This window comes from Oncorhynchus tshawytscha, linkage group LG06 (genome assembly GCF_018296145.1).
Source record: "Oncorhynchus tshawytscha isolate Ot180627B linkage group LG06, Otsh_v2.0, whole genome shotgun sequence".
Lineage (NCBI taxonomy): Eukaryota > Metazoa > Chordata > Actinopteri > Salmoniformes > Salmonidae > Oncorhynchus > Oncorhynchus tshawytscha.
Window position 1 is genome coordinate 44,545,594 of NC_056434.1, and position 18,174 is coordinate 44,563,767.

The 18,174-nt window shown below is 40.8% G+C and overlaps 1 protein-coding gene across 1 annotated transcript in view; it reads left to right on the forward strand.

Moving 5' to 3' along the window:
- Positions 1-16,394, forward strand: part of LOC112252597 (polypeptide N-acetylgalactosaminyltransferase 18) — a 99,521-nt gene extending 83,127 nt beyond the window's left edge. The window contains exon 11 of the mRNA XM_024423962.2: positions 15,712-16,394. Coding sequence (XP_024279730.1) covers positions 15,712-15,861 — 150 coding nt within the window. The 3' untranslated portion in view covers positions 15,862-16,394. The remainder of the gene's footprint in view (positions 1-15,711) is intronic.
- Positions 16,395-18,174: the final 1,780 nt, after the last annotated feature.

Sequence of the window (18,174 nt, forward strand, 5' to 3'; positions counted from 1 at the left end):
ACGACTAAATCGTTCTGGTATTATAGGCTAGGGTTGTCCCTGCATGTCCGTTGTGCATGGCGCACATCCAAGCTTGGAGTTACATTTCCACCTTGCCTGGCTGACTAATCTACCACCTCGCATTTGTTGCCTATGTTTTAGATCTAGTACTTATTTGACTCATGTACTTTATTTTACAGCATTATTTGAAAGGATTTTGAATTTGTTTAGGGGCAGAAAGGCTTTAGTCATGAGATATGCAGTTGAAGTTTTACGCACAGCCCATAGATTATAAGCAAGTATTTCATTCTGATCAGTGCAGTTTGTATTTGAGGACACTGAAGCACTGCTTGCAAATCTGAACTGTGAACACACAGTACTTAAGTTTTTTTGCCTATTGACCTAAGTCATACATTTAAATTGAAATTAGTGAGTGTGGAGTGCAGAGAATCCTAGAAGTTCAGCTATTGTTTGTTAAACTGAGAATAATCTATGCCTACATGTATATTAAATCTATATTTGGAGGCTAAATATATAGCCAAATTATTAAGACCTTTTGCCCATTGAGCTTTGCAGCCTAAAGGACACTTACAGTACATTCAGAAATTGTTCAGATCACTTGACTTTTTCCACATTTTGTTACGTTACAGCCTTATTCTAAAAAAAAAAAAATTTTTTTTTAAATTATCTTCATCAATCTACACACAACACCCCATTACGACAAAGCGAAAACAGGTTTTTAGACATTTTTGCAAAGGTATATTTAAAAAAAAAAAAAACGTATTTACATAAGTATTCAGACCCTTTGCTATGAGACTCGAAATTGAGCTGAGGTGCATCCGGTTTCCATTGATCATCCTTGATGTTTCTACAACTTGATTGGAGGCCACCTGTGGTAAATTCAATTGATTGGACATGATTTGGAAAGGCACACACCTGTTTATATAAGGTCACACAGTTGACAGTGCATGTCAGAGAAAAAACCAAGCCATGAGGTTGAAGGAATTGTCCATAGAGCTCCGAGATAGGATTGTGTCAAGGCACAGATCTGAGGGAGGGTAAATGTCTGCAGCATTGAAGGTTCCCAAGAACACAGTGGCCTCCATCATTCTTAAATGGAAGAAGTTTGGAACCACAAAGACACTTCCTAGAGCTGGCCACCTGACCAAACGGAGCAATTGAGAGAGAAGGGCCTTGTTCAGGGAGGTAACCAAGAACCTAATGGTCACTCTGACAGAGCCCCAGAGTTCCTCTGTGGAGATGGGAGAACCTTCTAGAAGGACAACCATCTCTGCATACTCCACCAATCAGGCCTTTATGGTAGAATGGCTAAACAGAACTCACCCCTCAGTAAAAGGCACATGACAGCCTGCTTGCAGTTTGCCAAAGGGTACCTAAAGGACTCCGACCATGAGAAACAAGATTCTCTGGTCTGATGAAAATAAGATGGAACTCTTTGGACTGAATGCCAAGAGTCAAGTCTGGAGGAAACCTGGCAACATCCCTATGGTGAAGCATGGAGGTGGCAGCCTCATGCTGTGGGGATGTACAAAGTACAGAGATCCTTGATGAAAACCTGCTCCACAGCGCTCAGGGCCTCAGACTGGGGCGACAGTTCACCTTCCAACAGGGCAATGACCCTAAGCATACAGCCAAGACAATGCAGGAGTGACTTCGGAACAAGTCTCAATGTACTTGAGTGGCCCAGACTTGAACCTGATCGAACATCTCTGGAGAGACCTGAAAATAGCTGTGCAACGACACTCCCCATCCAACCTGAAAGAGCTTGAACCGATCTGCAGAGAAGAATGGAATAAACTCCCCAAGTACAGGTGTGCCAAGCTTGTAGCGTCATACCCAAGAATACTTAAGGTATTTTTTATTAAAGGAATTAGGAAAAGATTCTAAAAAGCTGTTTTTGCTTTGTCATTATGGGGTATTGTGTGTAGATTGATGATGGGGGGGGAAAAATAATTTAATCCATTTTAGAATAATGCTGTAACGTAACAATGTGGAAGAGGTCAAGGGGTCTGAAAACTCTGAATGCACTGTATCTAACAGGGAGCTATTGATTAAGGGACAACTCTCCTCTTGCACCTCACGGTCCAATGTGCTCTACGCCTCCTGCGGACTGGATAATCTGCATCTGGGCATGATTATTGTTATACCCACTGAGTGGCTGGACTCACGTTTTATAGGCTTTGCCTTGGGAGCGAAATTATGTCATAATGGCATTGACATGAGGCAATAGTGATATTTTTACATAATTTGGATTATAACAGCTGAATCTTCCGTCATAACCACGCCGTGGGATTTATTTAAGAATCTTTAGAGGCAGAGTTTCAGATGTTTTCGGAAGATGGGGAGGGACTCCACTGTCCTGACATTAGGGGGAAGCTCATTCTACCATTAGGGTGCAAGGACGGCGAAGCTCTTTGGCAGGAGCTGCCCTCAGAGTACTCAATTTGGGGTGTAGGGTTTGAGCATAGCCTGAAGGTAGGGAGTGGCAGTTCCCTTGCTGCTCCAAAGGCAAGCACCAGGGTCTTGAAGATGATGTGAGCTTCGACTGGAAGCCAGTGTAGTGTGGAGCGGGGTGGGGTGGAGGAGGGGGGTGATGTGGGAGAACTTGGGAAGGTTGAACACCAGGCGGGCTGCGGCATTCTGGACAAGTTGCAGGGGTTTGATGGCACAAGCGGCAGCCCAGACAACAGAGAGTTGCAGTAGTCTAGATGGGAGATGACAAGTGTCTGGATTAAAACCTGTGCCGTTTCCTGTGTGACGAAAGGTTGAACTCTACGGATGTTGTAGAGCGTGAACCTGCAGGAGCGAGTCACTTTTTTGATGTTTGCAGAGAACAACAGGGTGTTGTCCAAGGTCATGCCAAGGTTCTTTTCACTCTCGGAGCAGGGGACTGTGGAGTTGTCAAATGTGATGGAGAAGTCTTGGAGGGGGCAGGCTTTCCATTGGAGGATGAGTAGCTCGGTCTTGTTGAGATTAAGCTTTATGTTGGTGGGCCAACATCCAAGCTGAGATGTCTGCCAGGCATGCAGAGATGCATGTCACCAGCTGGATGTCAGGAGGGGGAGAAAGCGAAAAGTAGTTGAATGTCATCCACATAGCAATGATGGGAGAGACCATGTGAGGATATGACTGAGCTTAGTGACTTGGTGAAAAGAGGATGACCTAGAACCGAGCCCTGGGTGACACCAGTAGTGAGAGCATGTGGTTGCAGACAGAGATTCTCTGTCCCCTTTGTCGCATAGATGTTTAGATATCGCAACTAGGATTGGGCGATGTCAACATATGTCCTAATATGATTATGTACCCAAAAAACATTTTTTTTACAATGACGGCCTACCAAAAGGCCAAAGGACTCCTGCGTGGATGGGGGACTCCTGCGTGGATGGGGGCTGGAATTAAAAATAAATGTAATAAAAATATAGAACAAACACACATCACGACAACATTACATAAAGAGAGACCTAAGACGACAACATAGCGTGGTAGCAGCACAACATTGCAGCAGCACAACATGGTACAAACTTTATTGGGCAATGACAACAGCATAAAGGGCAAGAAGGTAGAGACAACGATACATGACGCAAAGCAGCCACAACTGTCAGTAAGTGTGTCCATGATTGTGTCTTTGAATGAAGAGATGGAGATAAAACTGTCCAGTTTGAGTGTTTGTTGCAGCTCGTTCCAGTCGCTAGCTGCAGCGAACTGAAAAGAGGAGCGACCCAGGGATGTGTGTGTTTTGGTGACCTTTAACAGAATGTGACTGGCAGAACGGGTGTTGTATGTGGAGGATGAGGGCTGCAGTAGATACACCTGATAGGGGGGAGTGAGGCCTAAGAGGGTTTTGTAAAGCAGCATCAACCAGTTATTCTTGCCACGGGTATACAGAGATTAGCAGTTTACAGATTAGTATAGAGTGCAGTGATGTGTCCTATAAGGAGCATTGGTGGCAAATCTGATGGCCGTATGGTAAAGAACATCTTGCCGCTCGAGTACACCCATACCTGCCTATCTATAAATTACGTCTCCGTAATCTAGCATGGGTAGGATGGTCATCTGAATCAGGGTTAGTTTGGCAGGTGGGGGGAAAGAGGAGCGATTACAATAGAGGAAACCAAGTCTAGATTTAACTTTAGCCTGCAGCATTGATATGTGCTGAGAGAAGAACAGTGTACTGTCTATCCATACTCCCAAGTACTTGTATGAGGTGACTACCTCGAGCTCTAAACCATCAGAGGTAGTAATCACACCTGTGGGGAGAAGGGCATTCTTCTTACCAAACCACATGACCTTTGTTTTGGAGATGTTCAGAACAAGGTTAAGGGCAGCTATACCATGCTATCGCCCTATTGGCCACCCCAATAATAGAATGCAACTGGACGAATCATGACGACAGATAATGTTGTTAAACGCCGCACAAAGGCTAAGTGCAGGCAATGGCAGATCTATTCTAGTATTCCTTTCTGGTGGAGGAGCAAAACAGGTTTGTCTGTGTCTGTCTGTGTGGCGCACACATGATGGAGAATTAATTGTCTGATGAAGAACGGGCCATCGTAACGTAGTAAGCTAGTTTATAGGCCTACATCATGGGCTGAATAGAAGCAGTCTGCTGTCTTCAGAACTGGATAATAATTGCTTTATTTGCCTCATAAAATAATAGAAAAATAATTAATATTGTTCCATCTCTCATAAAGCTATTATTGAGAATAGTCTATGCTTAGGCTTAAACTATGGACTTTTATTCTTGTTATTTTTGAAAGCCACACCTTTAGGACAACACCTTCATAGGCTAGAATATTTGGGAAATAAGCTCCTGTTTATAACTTTAAATTTGTCTGGAAGCTTTTATGATATGCCTAGTAGGAAGATAGGTTGTTGCCCATTTCGGCCTGCATGGATCATTTCTTTCTTAATAAGCTTAAACTTGATTAAACTTGTCATTAGATTTTTCTATAAGCTGTTGATATTGTTTGTTCTCCCTCATTATTAGTACTCTTGGCTACCTTACGTTTTTAGGCTATTCAAATAACTTTTTGAGATGGAAGTCTGTTACATTCATTGTTTGATCGGGAGAAAGCCATGCATAAAATGATGAAGCGTACCCTTCAGTCATGTATTCATAGCCTATCGAATGGAGAGAGAAGGGAATATAGGCTATGATATTGATTTAATATGCATAGCTTTGTAAGGCTATAAATGACCAACCACCCAGCTTTGGAGTAGTTAGGTCTATTTCCCTATTTTGAGAGGAGCGATCTACTTCCAGCAATTGTGCTAAGCTAATTATATGCGAACTTCAATAATCTCCAAACTGCATGTAGAGACATAAAAATGGTATCCATGTGTTCGTCTGACAGGGTAAGTAGAAAAACGACCTATATCTCGAAATCTTGCCGTATCCCTTTAAGTTAATTAATGGACTGCTGAATTCATTTAATGGACTGTTGAATGTGTATTTTTTTTTCTCTTGCTTTGTTTGTTCTCTTCCATATTATGTCTATCTCTAAGAAGTACCCAGGAAAGGGCTGAAAATAGTCCATATTAACATATGTAGCCTTAGAAATAAGGTTCATGAAATCAATAACTTGCTAACATTCATATATTAGCCATTTCTGAGACTCACTAAAATAATTAATTTCATGATACAGCAGTAGCAATGCAAGTATATAACATCCTATAGAAGAGACAGAAATGGGGGCGGTGTTGCTGTATATATTCAGAGCCATATCCCTGTAATGCTTTGAAAACATCTTATTCAATTGTTATTGTGTTGTGGTTGCATGTTCACCTGGCAGTTCTAAAGCCTTTTCTTTTGGGGTGTTAGACCACCAAGTGCTAACAGTCAGTATAACAGTCAGTATCTAAAAAATATGTGTGAAATGCTTGATAGTGTAAGTGATATAAACAGAGGTCTACTTTCTTGGGCAACTGAATATTGACTGGTTTTCATCAAGCGGTCTGCTCAAGAAGCAGCTTCTCACTGTAACCAGCCTGTAATCTGGTTCAGGTTATTGATCAACCTACCAGGGTGTTTCCAAACACTACAGGAACAAGATAATCCACATGTATCGATCACATTTTTACTAATACTGTAGAACTTTGTTCTAAAGCTGTATACGTACCCATTGGCTCACAATACAGTGGCAATATCCAGGAAAGCCAAAGTTCCAAAAGCTGGGCCTAAAGAGATCATACAAAATATTTTGCTGTGACTCTTCTGTGGATGATGTAAAAAGTATTTGTTGGTGTGATGTGATTAATAAGGAGCATCCAGGCGCTGAACTTGATAAATGTATGAAATTGCTTCTTCCAATTATTGATAAACATGTACCTTTTAAGAAACTGACTGTTAGAACTGTTAAGGCTGCATGGATTGATGAGGAATTGAAAAACTGTATGGTTGAAAGAGATGGGGCAAAAAGAGTGGCTTATAAGTCTGGCTGCACATCTGACTTACTGCAAATTGAGAAATTGTGACTAAACTCAACAAAAAGAAGAAGAAACGGTATTATGAAGCCAAGATCAATGATATAAAGAATGATGGAGAAAATACTTTGGAATACTTTAAATTAAATTATGGGCAGAAAGACAAATTCAAGTCCATCTTTCATTGAAATCGATGGCTTATTCATCACAACCATTTCATGTTGGCAATTATTCTTATGATTATTTAATTGTCAAAGTGGGCAAACTTATGCAGGAAATGTCAACAACGAACAGTGAGCCATCGTACTCATGTATAAAAAAAAAACAAATAATGAAAGAAAAACATTTCTAATTTTATTATTGGAGAGGTGGAACAATTGTTATTGGTCAATAAGGACAAACCTTCTGGCATTGACGACTTAGATGGAAAGCTACTGAGGATGGTAGCTGACTCTAGCCACTCCTATCGTCATATCTTTCATCTGAGCTTAGAGGAAAGCCTTTATCCTCAGGCCTGGAGAGAAGCTAAAGTCATTCCGCTAGCCAAGAGTGGTAAAGCGGCCTTTACTGGTTCTAACAGAAGACTTATCAGCTTGCTGCCAGCTCTTAGCAAACTGTTGGACAAAATTGTGTTTGACCAAATACAATGCTATTTCTCTGTAAATAAAATAACAGACTTTCAGCATGCTTACAGAGAAGGGCACTCAACATGTACTGCACTGACACAAATGACTGATGATTGGTTGAAAGAAATTGGTAATAAGAAGATTGTGTGATTGTGGTACTATTAGATTTCGGTCCAGCCTTTGATATTATTGACCATAACCTGTTGTTGAGGAAACATGTGTTATGGCTTTTCAACCTCTGCCATATCGTGGATTCAGAGCTATCTACCGTATCTAATAGAACTCAAAGGGTTTTCTTTAATGGAAGCTTCTCAAATGTCAAAAATGTCAAGTGTGGTGTTCTGCAGGGCAGCTCTCTAGGTCCTCTACTCTTTTCTATTTTTATCAATGACCTGCCATTGGCATTAAACAAAGCACGTGTGTCCATGTATGCTGATGATTCAACCATATACAGTGGTTCCTCAATATTAAAAGTTTTGAGATGATGCTGCGGGACTTAGAGGTAATTTGTGGTTTACTACGTTACCCTGTGCCACTGCTTCATTGCTCCAGACCACCACAAGAGGGAGTTAGAGCAATGATTATGCTTTTTGGTGCTAATGCTAATGTACTTAAATGAATGCTAGAAACTGATAATTGTTCAAAATTGAATTTCAATAAATGGAATGATGAGGATGAAGATGATTGAATTTAGAACAATAGTGTAAGAATTGCTATTCCTCTGTCCTGCACGCACACCCGAAAAAAGACACTTGGTTTGGGCAGAAGAAGATGTAACTAGACTGTAGCATATTACTTACTAAAACAGTTGTTACACAAAGGTTTTTATTCTAAGAGAAACAAAAATGTTCAATTATATTCCATGATATTCTTAAGATATATGTGTTGACTGAATATACAGTGGGGCAAAAAAGTATTCAGTCAGCCACCAATTGTGCAAGTTCTCCCACTTAAAAAGATGAGAGAGGCCTGTAATTTTCATCATAGGTACACTTCAACTATGACAGACAAAATGAGGGAAAAAAATCCAGAAAATCACATTGTAGGATTTTTAATGAATTTATTTGCAAACTATGGTGGAAAGTAAGTATTTGTTTGGAATTCTCTCCTGAACATTTAAAAATGTAATGATCTAGTTTCGTTGGTGGAGTTTAATCACTTGATCGATGTATGTATCATGGAAGAGTGTAGTTGTTTTTAGGCCTGCTGTTTTTAGTCGAGACGTTTGTTTTTAATGTAAAATGTTTTTGTTGTACTGTATGTGTGATTATAGTTTTGTTTAATGTTGTGTTAGTGTATGTAAGTTGTTTTTGTTTTGTCAGAAACATTGTTCCCTCTGCTGCTATTGGACCAGGTCTCTCTTGGAAAAGAGATGTTATTTCAATGAGAAAAAAACCTGTATAAATAAAGGTAAAATATATTTTAAAAATCACTCTCCACCTCATGGCCTCAAACTGCACCATTTTGTTTCTCTCCGTCGCCCACACGCACTTCAAACATTTGGATAATAAAGCATTTAAAGGCTGACATTGGTTGATTTGAATCCTTTTGACAGCCAAAATTCAACCCATAACCTTTTGGACTTTTTATCATTCAAAGAAGGCATGTATTATTATAACCTACTGCAGGGTTAAACCTTCTGAATTAATGATTATATTGAAGATAGGCTCTCGGAACTCATTAAGAGGCAGCTTCTATTGGTTATCCAACCATTTTTATTATTATTATTATTATTATTATTAAACTTGCATTATAATTACATAAAATCCCCTTTAGATATTCTTTGTAAGGTTTTACATTTCTAAATCAATATCACAGACCAGATTTGCCCTAACGAAGAATGCATCAACCCCTACAAATATATACATTTATTATTAACCCTGCATTATAATTGTATAAAATCCCCTTGGATATTAATTTAGAATCCTCCAATCCTCTAAATTGAATTAGATTTACAGGGACATTTTATTGATCTGCAGGTATTTTCATTTAGAAGCTGCCTCCTTAATGAGTTCCGAGAGCCGTGTCATACCAATTATTATTGGATTATTCACCATGGCAACCACTTGTTAGTACAAAATTGAAAATAATGTGCGTTTTAATTTGATCAAATTCAAGAAGATATTTGTACCACTGTAGATGCTGTTTTTATTTACAGTAGTTAGGTACAGCGATAGTCAGTCTCTCCTCAACTCTTAGCCAAGAGAGACTGGCATGCATAGTATTTATATTAGCCCTCCGATTACAATTAAGAGCAAAACGTGCCCCTTTGTTCTGGGCCAGCTGCAGCTTAACTAGGTATTTCCTTCCAGCACTCGACCACACGACTGGACAATGATCAAGATTAGACTAAACTAGAGCCTGCAGGACTTGCTTTTTGGAGTGTGGTGTCAAAAAAGCAGAGCATCTCTTTGTTACGGACAGACCTCTCCCCATCTTTACAACCATTGAATCTTTGTTTTGACCATGACATTTTACAATCTAAGGTAACACCAAGTAATTTAGTCGCATCAACTAGTTCAACAGCCACACCATTCATTACCAGATTCAGCTGAGGTCTAGAACTTAGGGAATGATTTGTACCAAAGAAAATTATTTTCCTTTTAGAGATGTTCAGGACCAGTTTATTAATTGTAGTTAGTGCTAGTTTGCCCACCAGAGGGCATCTTTGAGAAGCTAAGTTATTGAAATGACATGGAGCTGTAGACCTAAGAGTCAAAGGGAGCCTTGAATTGAACAGACTATATGGGATTGGTTTTTAGAAATGTAGCTAATTCATTTGATGAATATTATGTTTTTTTTATTCCAAGAAAAACGAAAAAGCATTTCTTACTGTAGCTGTTATAGGATAACGTACTTATTGGCATAAAGGCCTACTTCAATATACAGTCCATCAATCAATCGCTCATTAATTTGTGCACGGCATCACACAGCATACTTGTCATCCATGTATTTAAATACAGTCAAGCATTTTAGTTATTAAACTAAATAACAAAGGGAGCCTTGATTAATTTTGCAATCACGGCTAAAGCGATTTAATTAATTCAGAAAATGTTCTAATTCGTGCAGGACTGCGCAAATATCTGTGTACTTGGTTTGCGCAAACACCGGCTCAGTAAAGCATCAAACATAATTGTCTGCAACGCTGAAATTGGCTACTTCTATGTGAATTAATGAGGAGGCAGAACACACCTCAATTCAAACTGTTGTTAGAAAATACGTGTTAGAAATTCATTTGAAATTAACATGTTGAAACAGCCTATAAATAATTAGCAGGCAGCCCGTGTTAACTGTCCTATTGCGTAATAATCACATTTTGGAACAGTGAGTGCATTCTGACATCACGTGCGTAAAACGACTCACGCTGGGGTGACCATTAGAGATATTTGGAACTCACATATGAAAAGGTTGTCAGGACTGAGAATGGACCTTTTTCAGGAACACTCAACACCTATTGGAAAGTCATTATGGTGTCTTTGGCATTCAAATTTGAGTAATTGTCCCACAAAAAATAAACCTCTATCCCAGGGTTAGGCATTCAGAAGACGTAGGCAATTTTTTTACCTGGTCTTTGCTCTTTTCATATTTATTTTGGATCCTGACAAACTCCTTAGTCTCTGCAGGTGACCAGCATACCATACAATTATGCTGCCACCACATTACTAAACATTTTCATTTGAAGGCAGCAAAATGTGACAATTGTGAAAGGGGTGTGTAGACTTCCACGAGGCACTGTATCTGTCTTTGAGTAGCATGCCACTGCAGATGCTGTTAAAGTGGTTTCTTTCTCATCTGGTGGTTGCCATTTAACATCCTAGATTAACTTAATCTGAGATCTTCAGGGTTCCTGCAGACACAATCAAGCCATTTTTTTAATACATTTTTTTTTACAATGGACAAATCCTCCACATCCACTGGTACCTACAGAAGTCTAACTTTGTTACAGTAATGTGTGTATATATATATATTTTTTGTATTTATTTCACCTTTATTTATTTAAGCAGGTAGGCCAGTTGAGAACAAGTTATCATTTACAACTGCGACCTGGCCAAGCAAAACCTTGCGACGAAAACAACACAGAGTTGCACATAAACACACGTACAGTCAATAACACAATGGAAAAATCTATGTACAGTGTGTGCAAATGTAGAAGATTAGGGAGGTGAGGCAATAAATAGGCCATAGAGTCGATGTCATTACAATTTAGCATTAACACTGGAGTGATAGATGTGCAGATGATGATGTGCAAGTAGAGATACTGGGGTGCAAGAGAGGGCGAGGAAAAAGCAGGACCTACCGGAGACATTAACCTGGGGTTGAAGGCTTTTAGATTGTTATCCTTAGTGATTGTAGGCTAGCCTCAGTTATATAGATTCTCGTTATTCCCCAGGTGACATTATCAAACGGCCTCCCTTATGGCTCAGTTGGTAGAGAAAGTCTTCACACCCCTTTCACAATTGTCACATTTTGCTCCGTTCAAATTTCAATTTCAAGTAATGTGGTGGCAGCATCATTTTATGGGTATGCTTTTGTCACCTGCAGGGACTGAGGAGTTTGGCACATGCAAACGCCAGGGTTGTGAGTTCGATTCCCACGGAGGGCCAGTACGAAGAAGTATGAAAATCTATGCACTGGAAAATCTATGCACTGGATAAAAGCTTCTGCTAAATTACTCAAATGTAAAAGATCCATCTGCATGAATTTTCTCTCTGTGATTACAGATGTATTATGTTGATTTTAAAGGGCCTCATTGGCCTGCCATTACAAGTTGGAGCTCCTGATGGACAAAATGTATTTCATCACAGGGAAATGACTGGACACAATGCATTTCAGCACAGGGAAAATCAAATCAAATTTTATTTGTCACATACACATGGTTAGCAGATGTTAATGCGAGTGTAGCGAAATGCTTGTGCTTCTAGTTCCGACAATGCAGTAATAACCAACAAGTAATCTAACTAACAATTCCAAAACTACTGTCTTATACACACAAGTGTAAAGGGATAAAGAATATGTACATAAAGATATATGAATGAGTGATGGTACAGAGCGGCATAGGCAAGATACAGTAGATGGTATCGAGTACAGTGTATACATATGAGATGAGTATGTAAACAAAGTGGCATAGTTAAAGTGGCTAGTGATACATGTATTACATAAAGATGCAGTAGATGATATAGAGTACAGTATATACGTATACATATGAGATTAATAATGTAGGGTATGTAAACATTATATTAGGTAGCATTGTTTAAAGTGGCTAGTGATATATTTTACATAATTTCCCATCAATTCCCATTATTAAAGTGGCTGGAGTTGAGTCAGTGTGTTGGCAGCAGCCACTCAATGTTAGTGGTGGCTGTTACAGATTCAGGTTCCCAGTTGGGAACCAACGTTAACTGGGACGTGGCGCATGGAACGCAAAAATATTCTTAGAAATATTTAACCTCCACACATTAACAAGTCCAATAGCTCAAATGAAAGATAAACACCTTGTTCATCTAGCCAGCAAGTCAGATTTCTAAAATGTTTTACGGCGAAAACATAGCACATATTTATGTCAAACCACCACCAAAGACACAGCTAATTTGAATTAGCCACGTTGAACAAAATATGCAATCAACAACCGCAGGATTAAAAGAAAAATAATTCACTAACCTTTTGAAAATCTTCATCAGATGACAGTAATAGGACATGTTACACAGTACATTTATGTTTTTTTCAATAATATGCAATTTATATCCATAAATCTCTGTTTACAATGACGCCATGTTCAAAAAAATGCTACTCAGATGTCCGGAGAAATTATGATATCTGCCGGAGCTAACGTCAGATAACAAGCAATACACATCATAAACTTTGACTAAATATACATGTTCTACATATAGTTAGAAAGATACACTTCTTCTTAATGCAACCGCTGTGGTACATTTATTTTTAACGTTACAGAATTCGTTCACTAGTCTATAATATGAGACGGCGCTCAGAAATTAGCATTATGTCTCCTCTATCTCGGAGTCCACAGAAACCCATAATTAACGCATAAATATTCCCTTACCTTTGATGTTCTTCGATCAGAAGTTGTGGAAGAAGTTATACTTACCAAAAACTGCGTTTGGTTTTCAAGTCTGTGTCTTTAGGTTATCAAACACGACAAATTCCGGTCGAAATGCAGGCAAAATTCTAGTGGATGCGCATCAAAACTTCAAAATTACATATTATATGTCGACTAAACTGGTCAAACTAAGTGCAGAATCGAGCTTTAGCATGTTTTAAACATAGAAAACAATCCTTAGCGTGAACAGACAAGCCTACATCGTTTGGTGAATCTTGGAACAAAGAGAGCTCCGGACCAGACGTGCGCATGAAAGTGCATGTATTTTCGCGTGACCCGGAGGTTTCAGCCCGCCAAAACTCGAGGGAGCGAGCGATTCTCACAATGGCAGGCCCCACTGAAAGGGGACATCGCGCTGAAGAGATAGGAACTGTTCCCAGATCTGTAGCTGGTTGGGAAGGGTGGGGGCGATGACGTCAAAGTTGGCCCAACTTTTCTGTTGTCAAGAGAGAGTTTGGGAGAATGGATGCCCTGAGAGTTCTGCTTTACATACAGACATAATTTGAACGGTTTTAGAAGCTTGAGAGTGTTTTCTATTCAATAATAATTATTATATGTATATATTAGCAATTTTTGACAGATTTTTTTTCTGTTTACTATGGGCACGCAATTCCTCCAAAGGGGGCAGTAGTCAGCCCTATCCTTAACAGGTTCAGTCTGATGGCCTTGAGATAGAAGCTGTTTTTCAGTCTCTCGGTCCCAGCTTTGATGCACCTGTACTGGCCTCGCCTTCTGGATGATAGCGGGGTGAACAGGCAGTGGCTCGGGTGGTTGTTGTCCTTGATGATCTTTATGGCCTTCCTGTAACATCGGGTGGTGTAGGTGTCCTGGAGGGCAGGTAGTTTGCCCCCGGTGATGCGTTGTGCAGACCTCACTACCCTCTGGAGAGCCTTACGCTTGTGGGCGGAGCAGTTGCCGTACCAGGCGGTGATACAGCCCGCCAGGATGCTCTCGATTGTGCATCTGTAGAAGTTTGTGAGTGCTTTTGGTGACAAGCCGAATTACTTCAGCCTCCTGAGGTTGAAGAGGCGCTGCTGCGCCTTCTTCACGATGCTGTCTGTGTGGGTGGACCAATTCAGTTTGTCTGTGATGTGTATGCCGAGGAACCTAAAACTTGCTACCCTCTCCACTACTGTTCCATCGATGTGGATAGGGGGGTGTTCCCTCTGCTGTTTCCTGAAGTCCACAATCATCTCCTTAGTTTTGTTGACGTTGAGTGTGAGGTTATTTTCCTGACACCACACTCCGAGGGCCCTCACCTCCTCCCTGTAGGCCATCTCGTCGTTGTTGGTAATCAAGCCTACCATTGTTGTGTCGTCCGCAAACTTGATGATTGAGTTGGAGGCGTGGGTGAACAGGGAGTACAGGAGAGGGCTCAGAACGCACCCTTGTGGGGCCCCAGTGTTGAGGATCAGCGGGGTGGAGATGTTGTTGCCTACCCTCACCACCTGGGGCGGCCCGTCAGGAAGTCCAGTACCCAGTTGCACAGGGCGTGGTCGAGACCAAGGGTCTCGAGCTTGATGACGAGCTTGGAGGGTACTATGGTGTTAAATGCCGAGCTGTAGTCGATGAACAGCATTCTCACATAGGTATTCCTCTTGTCCAGATGGGTTAGGGCAGTGTGCAGTGTGGTTGAGATTGCATCGTCTGTGGACCTATTTGGGCGGTAAGCAAATTGGAGTGGGTCTAGGGTGTCAGGTAGGGTGGAGGTGATATGGTCCTTGACTAGTCTCTCAAAGCACTTCATGATGACGGAAGTGAGTGCTACGGGTAGTTGTTTAGCTCAGTTACCTTAGCTTTCTTGGGAACAGGAACAATGGTGGCCCTCTTGAAGCATGTGGGAACAGCAGACTGGGATAGGGATTGATTGAATATGTCCTTAAACACACCAGCGAGCTGGTCTGCGCATGCTCTGAGGGCGCGGCTGGGGATGCCTTCTGGGCCTGCAGCCTTGCGAGGGTTAACACGTTTAAATGTTTTACTCACCTCGGCTGCAGTGAAGGAGAGGCCGCATGTTTTGGTTGCAGGCGGTGTCAGTGGCACTATATTGTCCTCAAAGGGTGCAAAAAAGTTATTTAGTCTGCCTGGGAGCAAGACATCCTGGTCCGTGACGGGGCTGGTTTTCTTTTTGTAATCCGTGATTGACTGTAGACCCTGCCACATACCTCTTGTGTCTGAGCCGTTGAATTGAGATTCTACTTTGTCTCTATACTGACGCTTAGCTTGTTTGATTGCCTTGCGGAGGGAATAGCTACACTGTTTGTATTTGGTCATGTTTCCGGTCACCTTGCCCTGATTAAAAGCAGTGGTTCGTGCTTTCAGTTTCACGCGAATGTGCCATCAATCCACGGTTTCTGGTTTGGGAATGTTTTAATCGTTGCTATGGGAACGACATCTTCAACGCACATTCTAATGAACTCGCACACCGAATCAGCGTATTCATCAATGTTGTTGTCTGACGCAATACGAAACATATCTGGACACAATGTATATGAGCAAAGTGAAATGACTGCATAACTCAACATTTTGTATTTCTGTGTCCTAAAGGGAGGCTCCATAGAAAACATGAATTCCAAACGTTGCCTGGAGCTGGTAGAGAACGGCGAAACGGAGTTTGGCTACCAGCTGGCCATACAGAAGTGCTCTGGTCAGAAATGGACAATCACCAACCTACTGTCAACCTACACTCTCCAATGAGGGGATCCTGAGTCCTGCAGGGGAAAGAGCTGCCCATGGTGAACACTGGACCTGTGACTGACAGACATAGAAGCTTTGCTTCTTTAAAAATCTATTTATTGAGGCAATAATTGAATTATGAGTATGCTGACACTTTTAGTACCTTGATGTCTCTTAGACTCAAAGACATCATTTGATAAATGTAAACAATGTCCTTTGTTAATATATGGGATTGAACTGGCAGACTTGGGTCTATAGTGAGACTTACATGTTTCAATGTATTTTGAGCAGATTGTCTTTCGTCACACTGAATTCAGGCTTGCGTTGGCTCTAATATACATTGTAATTTATGCTACTGTGTAGCATGTTTTTGAAAAACCTTTGTTATTCTTGTTTGGTTTGTTTCTCAGGTTTGTAGATTGAATGTTATTATGAAATCAAGTCGGTGGTTTCAAAGAACTGTTGCCAATATGTTGGGAGAATATACAAGCTATTTTATAAGTGTATACTGGATATTTATAAAAACCTACAGTAAAAATGCTGATGACAATTCATATTTTGTGTGGGGGGTTTTCCATCTCCTGAATCATTCCTCATACTTAATTTAAAGTCAATCAAGATTGTCCATCTCAGATTTGTTTTTTGTGAAAACGCCTTAATATAAAAAATCATACTGTAGGTGATGAAGTCAAATAGTTTATTTGATACCACATATATTTTTCACAACACATAGAAATAGTGAGGCTTTATTTGCAAGGAATGCAATTATTTCCCCCATACAGTGCATTCGGAAAGTATTCAGACCCCTTGACTTTTTGCTAATTTTGTTACATTACAGCCTTATAAAATGGATTAAATAGTTCCGCCCCCCCTCATCAATCTACACACAATAAACCAAAGCAAAAACGTTTCTCAATTTTGGCAAATTTATGAAAACAAAAAATATGAAATGTCATATTTATATAAGTATTCAGACCCTTTACTCATTACTTTGTTGAAGCACCTTTGGCAGCGATGTAAAGCCTTGGGTGTAGGGTATGACAGGCCTAGTGGTTAGAGTGTTGGGTCAGTAACCGAAAGGTTGCTGGATCAAATCCCTGAGCTGACAAGGTAAAAAAATATATAAACATCTGTTGTTCTGCCCCTGAACAAGGCACTTAACCCACTGTTCCCCGGTAGGCCCATCTTTGTAAATACGAATTTGTTCTTAACTGACTTTCCTATTTAAATAAATGACACTACAAGCTTGGCACAGATCCTGCAGATCCTCTCAAGCTCTGTCAGGTTGGATGGGGATTGTTGCTTCACAGTTATTTTCAGGTCTCTCCAGAGATGTTTGATCGGGTTTAAGTCTGGGTTCTGGCTGGGCCACTCAAGGACATTCAGAGACTTGTCCCAAAGGCACTTCTCCATTGTCTTGGCTGTTTGCTTAGGGTCATCCTGTTGGAAGGGGAACATTCGCCCAAGTCTGAGGTCCTGAGGGCTTTGGAGCAGGTTTTGTACTTTGCTCCGTTCATCTTTCCCTCTATCCTGACAAGTCTCCCAGTCCCTGCTGCTGAAAAACATCCCCACATCATGATGCGGTCTCCACCATGCTTCACCGTAGGGATGGTGACAGGTTTCCTCCAGACGTGACACTTGGCATTCAGGCCAAAGAGTTCAATCTTGGTTTCATCAGACCAGATAATCTTGTTTCTCATGGTCTGAGAGTCCTTTAGGTGTCTTTTGGCAAACTCTAAGCCGGCTGTCATGTGCCTTTTACTGAGAAGTGCCTTCCTTCTGGCCACTACCACAAAGGCCTGATTGGTGGAGTGCTGCAGGGACGGTTGTTCTTCTGGAAGGTTCTCCAATCTCCACAGAGGAACTCTGGAGCTCTGTCATAGAGACCATTGGATTCTTGGTCATCACAAGGCCCTTCTCCGCTGATTGCTCAGTTTGTTTGGGAAGAGTCTTGGTGGTTCCAAACTTGTTCCATTTAAGAATAATGGAGGCCACTGTGTTATTGGGGACCTTCAATGCTGCAGAAATGTGTTGGTACCCTTCCTCAGATCTTTGCCTTGACACAATCCTGTCTCGGAGCTCTACAGACAATTCCAATGACCTCATTGCTTGGTTCTTTGCTCTGACGTGCACTGTCAAACGAAAGGTGTGTGCTTTTCCAAATCCTGTCCAATCAATTGAATTTACCACAGGTGGACTCCAATCAAGTTATAGAAACATCTCAAGGATGATCAATGGAAACAGGATGCACCTGAGCTCATTTGAGTCTCGTAGCAAAGGGTCTGAATGCTTATGTTAATAATGTATTTCAGATATTTTTTTTTATACATTTGC